The 10126-nt window shown below is 37.2% G+C and overlaps 1 protein-coding gene across 1 annotated transcript; it reads left to right on the plus strand.

The window, feature by feature from the left end:
• Positions 1–9099: 9099 nt before the first annotated feature.
• On the plus strand, positions 9100–9696 carry LOC138910177 (uncharacterized). Its single transcript, XM_070201399.1, has one exon. The coding sequence runs from the start codon at positions 9100–9102 to the stop codon at positions 9694–9696; it is 597 nt and encodes a 198-aa protein (XP_070057500.1).
• The last annotated feature ends 430 nt before the right edge of the window (positions 9697–10126 follow it).

Consider the following 10126-nt stretch of genomic DNA (forward strand, 5'->3'; position numbering starts at 1 on the left):
CTAATTATTGCCTGATTTTCTTTGCATGTGTTCATAATAGAACCTTTAAATTCCTTGTCTTACCCTCACTTATATGATCACATAGGACTATTGTAATTCGAAAATCCCACATAGTTTAAACTTCTGCTGGGACCCACATTTGTGGACCTCGAAGAGTGCCTAATACCTTCTCTTTGAGGTAATTTGATCCCTTACACTATCTTTGTGACGTAGACTAGTTAAACATAGTTATTTGCGAATAGGTGTCCTAACGTACCCAAAATCATTTGGTGGTGACTCTTCTCCTTTAGTACCCCCATTTAAAAGAGTTGTCACATGTCGAAACCCTCTTTCGAGAAAAAAAGGGGCATGACAGCATGACGACTCCGCTAAGGATTTATACTTAGGCTAGTACAATAACGAAGTTGACTTATGTGGCTAATTTGATGACATGTACATCCTTTCCCTTATTTGTTTAAATTGCTATGACATATCCCCTCCCCTTATTTCCATTTATTTGCTATGACATAAACATAATTCCCTTTGTTGCTTTTATCTTATTTAAGACTGGTACATCATGTCTTTCCCGTCCCTATCTCCCTATTTGCTTCATTTGATTATGTTCTCGCATGTTTTCATAAGTTAAAATTACTTTTCTCTTCCGTCTTTCCATTTTTCTTTTTTCTCCAGTTTATATTGTTTACTGTTTTTACGAACTTTCATCATGTAAATATTTGGCAATGTGTTACTATTTTTGTATAAAGCATGCTCCCATATCATACTCCAAAGTCAAACGGGATTTCCATAATCTCAAAGGACACCATTATATTATGTGCATTACTTGGAGAAAACATGTCAACATGCTGATAATTATTGCATAAACAGTCGAATCTGTAGGGGAAAGCGCTAACTTTTATTTTTTTGCAAAAAATGAAGCCTGGTGGAATAACCTTGCACCGTGTGACAACAATCATGTGAGGAGGGTATTGGCTAACCTGCCATCTTTGTGGAACATTCAACTAAACAGGGAACTGATCGAGGCTGCTACCATGTTCTGGGGTGAGAAGAGAGTCATTTTCTAATTTAGAAATATAAAAATGACTCCTCTCCTGGAAGAAATAGGGGGTTTCTCCAAGTTACCATGGGATAGTCCAGGACAATTGGTTCCAGAAAATTGCACTCCACGCGATTTTCTAAAAATGTTGGATTTTTACAAGAATGATAAACTGGTCTGTCTGAAGAAATCGTACATCCCTTTTGAATTTCTCTATGAGCGTTATGGGCATAGCAAATCGTATTGCATTCATCATTAGGAGCTAGCCATTACCTCTTTGGGATGGGTGCACCATGGTGTTTATGTTTTCATAGTTTATTTCATGGGTTTGTTGATCTTTCCACTGCAAGGGGGAATAATTCATACTCGCTTAGCCATGGTCAACGGGAACTCAATGGAGGGTATCGAGGGGAGGAAGTACTCTATCATCCCAATGATTTTAGCTGAGGTGTACCATGCTCTGGATCAATGCAAGAATGGATTCTAGCACTTCGACGGTAGTAATCTTTTGCTCAAGTTTGGCCGCTGGAACACTTTCAGAGGGGTGATTATCGCCAGGAGCCTCTACGAAGGCCACTGAACGACTACATATCCAGTCATCATTCAAAGAAGATGACATTTTTCCCATACAGGTTTGCAAAGCCTGGAAATGCTGTAAGTTGGGCGCGTTTCTTCAGTAACCTGACAGAGGAGCAAGTGTATTAGATATTTGAATGCTTTCCTAGTAGTGAGTTCATCATCAGGTCCAAAGAAACCACTCACTTAGTACTAATGGGGCTGCGAGGCATCTACCCTTACGATCCTATAAGGGTAATTATGCATGCTTGGAGGAAACAAGTCATAACTTTCCAACATGGTTCAGTATAAAGTATATTTCAACAGAAGAGGACTCCTGTAAACAGAAGCAAGCCTTAAGTTGATTCTTGATGGTTGAAGAATAAATCCAAGAGTAGCCATACACAAGAGTACAAAACAAATCTCACAATTTTTGTTGATATTGTCTATCATGATCTTCCTAAAAATAAAGAATAAACCCCTTTATATAGAGAGGGAGTCACTTAATTCTACCAAAAAAAATACAGAAAGAAAATCCTAACTACTTTGGAAAAAAAGTCCTAACTACTTTGGACAAAATGTCTAACTACCTTAGGATATGATGTTGAAAGTCCAAAACCAATCATGAAAATCTTAGAAATCTTTGAAAAAGAAATAAAGTCCTAACTGCTTCGGACAAAATGTCCAACTAGCATAGGGTATGATCTTGAAAGTCCAAAACCAATTTTGGAATTGGAAGTCTTGAAAATCTTGAAGGAAATTTGCAAGCAACTCAGGTCTGGGTATTGAAACGCATGCAGTGAGATAAGGGTGGCTTGATACGCGTGGCTAGTAGGGGAAACTACTAAAAGTCATGCGGTGTAATAAGGATGGCTAAAACGCGAGATGCTATTTCAAAAAAAATATTTTCTTTAAAATAAATTGTGAAGGCTCCCACGGTGAGATAAGGAAATGAGATATTGTGAATTTGTTTATGATTTGGGACTACAAGGCGGTATCTCGGGAGTGCCCTTGTTGATATTGATTTATGGCCGTAGTTGCCTTTGATTATTGTTGTGATTTTCTTAAAGTTGAAAAGAATTCTGTTTTGCTTCTATGAGGTATTTATTTTCCATTATTTGATGTAATTAAATGTGATATATTACTTGATTCATTTTTATTGTCATTTTATCTTATAATATTGTTTAAACATTTTATCATGCCATTATTTATTCTCCAGTGGGGCCTGACCTGACCTCGTCACTACTCTATCGAGGTTAGGCTTGGCACTTACTGGGTACCACTGTAGTGTACTCATACTACGCTTTCTGCATATCTTTTTGTGCAGATCCAGGTACATCTTTTCAGACCACGCATCACTAAACTAGCTATACGAGGAGACTTCGAGGTATATCTGCCAGCGTCTGCAGACTCCAGAGTCCCCTTCTATCTTACTATGTTGTCTTCCTTATTTGCTTTAAACTCTGATATATAGAGACATAGAGAATAAATTCTTAGAAGCTTGTGACTTATTTCTACCGAGTTTTGGGAGTTGAAATTGTTTGAATTGTAGTTTATTTATTTCAGATATTTATTATTATTCCGCATTAATAGGCTTACCTAGTCTTAGAGGCTAGGTGCCATCACGATATCCTACGGAGGGAATTTGGGGCCGTGACAAGAAATTCAACCCATACCCTAAAAGTTCGATTCACAAGAACAAATCCTAAACCCTAGATTCTAACTAAACTATTCAAGACAATACAAAGTTAATAATTCAATTCTAACTAAACTATTCAAAATAATACAAACTCAAAATTGAAACACTCATCAATTAAAACTAATTCATAACTAATTGACTAATTAATAAAACTAATTAGTTAATAAAACTAATTAAAATAAGACCTAAACCCTAATCCTCAATAAAATGCAATGTTTAAATAATTAAAACACTAATCAATTGAAACTAATTCATAAATAATTAACAAAACCTAAAAATAATAAATAAATGGGTTGTAATTCAAACCTAGATTTTTTAGGAGGTGGAGAAGGAGAGGGGCGACAGTGACAGTGGCAGCGGCGACAGCGATGGCACGGCGATGGCGGGGGCTGGGCGGTGGCAACGCGGGGTGGGGAATGGGATTTATGTGAGGGAAATAGAGAAGGAGAGGGGAAGGTATTGAGTGAGGGAAATCGAGAAGGAGAGGGGAAGGTAAAAGAGAAATGGGGGTTCCCCCGTTATTTCAATTCTGATTTCAGAATTACCAACCAAAGTTTGTCAGTAATTTTGGTCGGTAAATTAAGTGTTGACCGTTTGTCGGTTTTTTTTAAAAAAAATTAAATTCTTTTTTTTGTGTTTTTTTTCTTAAAATATTATAAACTATAAGCATTTATTTTATTTAACTGTACAATTATTATAAATAATTATAAACTATAAGCATAATCTTTATAAATAATTATATTAACTATTTACTTTTAATAAATTATAATAACATCTATCTAAGTAAATTTTTTAAGTTATAATTAAGTATGTGAGTAATTTCTCTCTCTCACACACACATACACTATATTGTAATTGATGCTAATAACTTCTTTTTTCATTCGTTCATCACTAATAATGCATGACATACATTAATCGATATATAGGTCGAGACGTTTTGATGAATCATCGATAAATATTCATCGATGCATCTAAGTAAGTTATAAGTCGATGAATCAATTTACAAATAGATATATTTGATGATAAAGTATATATACTAATTAGGATCTTCATAAGTCTATCCCTAAAAGAACCCGACCCTGTGATCCTAGCGCTTCGCGTTCTTATATATATACGGCTATAACTATATATATATATATATACACACACACACACACACACACACACACACATACACACACAAATACACTTCACTGTAATACTTTAACTATATATATATAGCTTGCTATAGTATATGTTAGTGTGTATATATATAGCTTGTTAAAGTTTGACCATGTTTGACCTATTAATTTAACTCGTTTACTTAATACTAATAACTTCTTTCGTTTATTTAATTTGTGATCCATATATATATATATATATATATATATATATATATATATATATATATATATATATATATATATATATGTCAAAGATGTTTAGTATTAATTCTTCTATTTTTCATTCATTCATCACTAATAATGCATGACATAGATTAATCGATATAGGTCGAGACGTTTTGTTTTTACTATTAGTCGATATAGGTCAAACGTTTTATTTTTAATATTCATCGATGCATCTAAGTAAGTTATAAGTCGATGAATCAATTTACAAATAGATATATTTGATGATAAATTATATATACTAATTAGGATCTTCACAAGTCTATCCCTAAAAGTACCCGACCCTGTGGTCCTAGCACTTCGTGTTCTTATATATATATGGCTATACCTCTCTCTCTATATATACACATACACATACACACACACACACTTCATTTAATACTTTAACTATATATATAGCATGTTATATATAGTGTATGTTAGTATATTCATTATTTGTATTACAAAAGTGTTAACGAATAACATTTATATTATTTAGATAGTAAATATAAAAGTAATTCAAAAGTTTGACCAATGTTGACGTAATAACCGACCAACTTTGGTCGGTTATTTTGCAGAAAATAATAGTTACCGACCAAAGTTGGTCGGTAAATGCTTCCCCTGCATTAACCGACCAACGTTGGTCGGTAATTTTAAATATAAATTCTTAAATATTATAAAATATTTTAAATAATAAAATAATTATTAAAATTTAAAAAATTGGGTCCAGATTACCGACCAACGTTGGTCGGTAATCCAAAATTTTCTTGTCTGACCAGCTGGGTTAATTCGTTGACCAATTTACCGACCAACGTTGGTCGGTATTTAGTTTAAAAAAATATAAATTTGTTTTTTCCACTAGTTTCCGTCCAAGCTGGACAGTTTTTGATCTTTTTTTTTTGACCGACCAACGTTGATCGAAAATATTTGATCGGTTTTTAGCGAATTTCTAGTAGTGTTGTAAAAACCTAATTAAGGTTTAGAATTGTCCGATAATTTGAATTCACTTCTTCATAATGATACACTCATTTTCTTGAAGTCTTAGAACAGTAGACCTTACCTAGATGATTAAAACAGTAAAATTGGCAAAATACATTCTTTAAGGAAGATGATATGAGGAGGAGGAGACGACACCTAGAAACATTGCATGGTGAGGATTATGCATATCTTGTGGGTCAATATAATAAAATATTATAATAACACTATATATACCGGAAATTTTGGATATTCTTTTTTCTAACCGAAATAGCCTTGTTTTTGCTATCGGAAACGCAACACCATTATTACCCATAACAAAATGTTATACCGTCTTTTATCTTCTTTTCTGATTAAAAAAAAAATACCTCGTCCTCTTCAAGAGTTAAAAGGAGAAGAACGAGGCAACAACTTTAATTAATACAACAATAATAATATATTCAATGTGATCTCACAAGTGAAATTTAGAAAAAGTAGGGTATACACCAATGTTACCTATACTTTTATGGGATAGAAAGATATTTTCAATAGATCATCGACTCAAAAAAAAATTCAAAATAGGCTTGTCAATACAAAAGCAAAAAAACAATGATCAAAATACTGTAGACAGAAAAGTAAGTATCAAAAAATAGTAAAACTAACCAAAATAAAAAAATATATGTAGTCATAAAATTAAAGGATAAGATAATAATAATAATAATAATAATAATAATAATAATAATAATAATAATAATATTGGAAAGGAGAAGAGGGAGCATCTAAGGTGCTCTAAACTAGAATCATGCTCTCCCACATAAAGGGAAGGAATCGACCTCCATATTTTTCTACCTATGCACTATTCGCTCGACTTACTACTAACCTTCAACCATAATCCTCGACCTCCATATTCTCCTAACTAGGTTCATGTCCTCAGTGAGTTAAAGATATGTCATGTTTTGTCTAATCACATCTCTCCAGTTCTTCCTTGGTCTACCTCTACCTCTCTTTAGACCTATCATTGTCAACCTCTCACACCTCTTCACTAGGGAATCTATGCTCCTCCACTTCACATGCCCGAAATATCTCAGCCTCGCATCTTGTCCACCATTGAGGCCACTCACATGTTGCCCCGTATATCTTCATTCCTAATTTTTTGTCTCCTAATATGTGTATGAGGTAAAATATGTTCATATTTAATGATCGCATGAGAAAGTGACACGTGGAACCGAAGGCAGAAGATAGCTAAACCCGAAAGCAATGATCTCGCTTGTCACCGAAAAAAATGATACACATAACGACAAAATTAATGCCGTCGTCCGGTAGCTCTACAACATTAAGTGCATGATCAGTTACAGAAAATATGGCATTCACCGCATGTCGTTATACATCCTTCAATGACCCTCATAATTGTCATTAAAGAGGAGCTTAATCCTAGGACTTTGTTCCCTAGGTACAACTATAAATAGTGAGCTCTACTATCATTATAAAAGACACAAATTTTCTGACAAGCATACACTATATTCTATAAAAAGCTTAATAACATTTTACTTTCTTGCTTATTTGTATTGTTCTTATCTCTTTCGGTAGCTCTACGCCTGGAACCAAGATATCTGCCGTCTATTTCAATTCTAAGGCTAAGTCTTATATTTCTGTCTAATCCATCTATTAATTTTGGATCAAATTAATTCACTTGTCTATAAATCACGTATAAATTCAACTGTACCATTTCACGGACAAACAGTTTGGCGCCCACCGTGGGACATAAACAGTCGTGTAATTGAATTGATCCCTGCATATGTTACTAACTTGTTTGATTCTTTGTTGTTAGATCATTAAAAATAGATAATGGTGTCAACAACACTCACAACGTTGAGGCCCAAGGAAATCAACCTCAGCACGAGGATTCAATCAGTGATACCCGCAACGAGGGGAACGAGGCCACGGCGGTCCATGACGACCGATATCCGCGATATGTTCAGGAGGCAACTCCTGATGATGCTGAAGAAGAGCATGTCATCGAAGGGGTCAGAGTCTTGCAAGAGCAACAGGAGGCCATTATAGGCCATCTCACACGACATGATAAGGTCATGATGGAACTGAAGCAGGCATTGTCGGGCGCTTCCAACAACGCAAATAGGCGAGGCCCAGTTCTTTCCGGTGCTCCCGCAAACCAAACGACGCAGAGGGTCGACAACAATACCCCGATGGGCAAGGTTGGCTCCGATGGTGCTGGGGGGAACAGATCCAGTCACAACAATGAGAGTGATCTCTTTAAAATCGATCTCATGCGATTTATGAGGGAAGTAAATGCCTGCATGGATCAAATTCCGGGTGCACCACCGGTGCTGAAAGGACTGGACTCAAAGAAGTACACACAATTGCCGTATAAACCAAGAGCGACACCAGAACTAATCCCGAAGCGGTTTAATATGCCAGATGTGCCGAAGTATGATGGGACTTCGGATTCTCAGGAGCATATCACCACCTATACAACGACGGTAAAGGGAAACGATTTAGCTCCCCACGAGATTGAGTCGGTTTTGCTGAAGAAATTCGGGGAGACTCTTATGAAGGGAGCCCTAACGTGGTATTCGCTTTTGCCCGAACATTCCATAGACTCATTTGAGATGCTCGCGGATTCTTTCATCAAGACCCATGTTGGGCCTAGAAAAGTACAAGCCCGAAAGGCCGATATATTCAGAATTGCATAAGGAGAGTTTGAGTTGCTGCGGGAGTTTGTAACTACGTTCCAAAAGGAAAGGATGTTGCTACCAGTCGTTCCGGATGAATGGGCGACCGAAGCATTCACCAAAGGTTTGAATTCGAGAAGTTCCGACACTTCTCGAAAATTGAAAGAAAGTTTGCTCGAGTTCCAGGAAACAACTTGGGCGGATGTTCACAATCGATACGAGTCAAAAATAAAGATTGAAGATAATCAACTTGGTTTCCCGGCATTGGTTAAAGGTCGGTATCGGAGAAGAATAAAGAGAAATCTAAAGACGACTTTGATACGGATCGACGGTCTTCAAGGAGTCGGTTTTTGCCCTATGAACGGGCCGAAGGATGTGGCAGAGGTTTTCGATCGGCGGATAGATTTGATAACGACAGGAGAACCGATCGCGGCCGAAACAACAAGTCGTTGTAAAATAAGAAAACGTCATATTCTTCATTCCTCAGACTTTCCAAATACAACTTCAACGTCATCGTAGTGAAGTTGGTATCGGCTATGAGAAACATTAAGGAAGCACAGTTCCCGAAGCCATTGAGATCTGACCACGGCCAAAGGGATCCTAATTTGTGGTGTGAATACCAAGGGACAAACGATCACCGGACTGCAGACTGCCGGCATCTGCGCGAAGCGGTGGCGACATTGTTGAAAAATGGCCATCTCAGGGAAGTTTTAAGCAACCAGGCTAAAAAAAAACTATGGTCATAATCGTGATAATGTAGAGCCTTCAAAAGTAGGAGATGACCCCCCACACTTGACGATCAACATGATCTTCGGCCGGAACGAGATTAACGGGGTTACATTTTCGGCGGCAATAAAGACAAAGGTATCAGTGACCCACAACAAAAGACTCTGGGAAGTTGCTGAAGACGATATTAGTTTTGCGGAGGAAGACGCTGATGGACTGCTGCTACCGCATAACGACGCCCTGGTAATTTCTCTAAATGTCTTAGATTTTAAGATTAAACGTGTTTTGGTAGATCCAGGAAGTTCGGCCAGTATCATCCAATGGAGAGTGTTGGAGCAAGCCAAGCTCACCGGAAGTATCATTCCGGCCATAAAACTCCTTGCCGGGTTCAATCTAGCAAGCGTGACAACCTGGGGAGAAATCTTGCTACCCACGAATGCTAAGGGGATGATGAAGATGACCCTTTTCGAGGTAGTGGATGGCAACATGGGTTACAATATCATCCTCGGGAGACCATGGCTGCATGAAATGATGGTTGTGCCATCAACAAATCATCAATTGCTAAAATTTCCAACTCCCGAGGGAGCTAAACAAATAAGAGGTGACCAACCGGCAGCAAGGGAGATGAATGCAATCTCAGTCTCCAGTAGTAAAGGGAAGGAGCATGCGACATAACAATTACAGGAGCTGGCGCCTGTTCCCGAGCCAAGCGAAGCCAACCAGGGGGAATGGGCGTCGGAATCCTATCAGGTTCCAAGGTATTTCCAGGTACCAGAAGAGACGGATGCAACAAAGTCCAAAGCATAAGAACTTGAGCAAGTCGCATTGTTCGAGAAATTCTTGGATCGAAAATTCCACTCGGGGACAGAATTGCACCCCGAACTCAGGTCTGGATTTATTGAATTTCTTAAATTTAATGTCAACTATTTTGCGTGGTCGTGTGCAGATATGATAGGTATCCCGTTGGAAGTGGCTGTAAAAAAGCTAAGTTTGGATCCTAGTATTCCTCCAGTAAGACAAAAAAACATCCTATTGACGAGGCCAGAAATAAATTCGTCAAAGAAGAGGTAACTCGCCTAGTTGATATTGGTTCAATCCGAGAGGT

Source organism: Nicotiana tomentosiformis, chromosome 4, assembly GCF_000390325.3.
Source record: "Nicotiana tomentosiformis chromosome 4, ASM39032v3, whole genome shotgun sequence".
NCBI classification, from domain to species: Eukaryota; Viridiplantae; Streptophyta; class Magnoliopsida; order Solanales; family Solanaceae; genus Nicotiana; species Nicotiana tomentosiformis.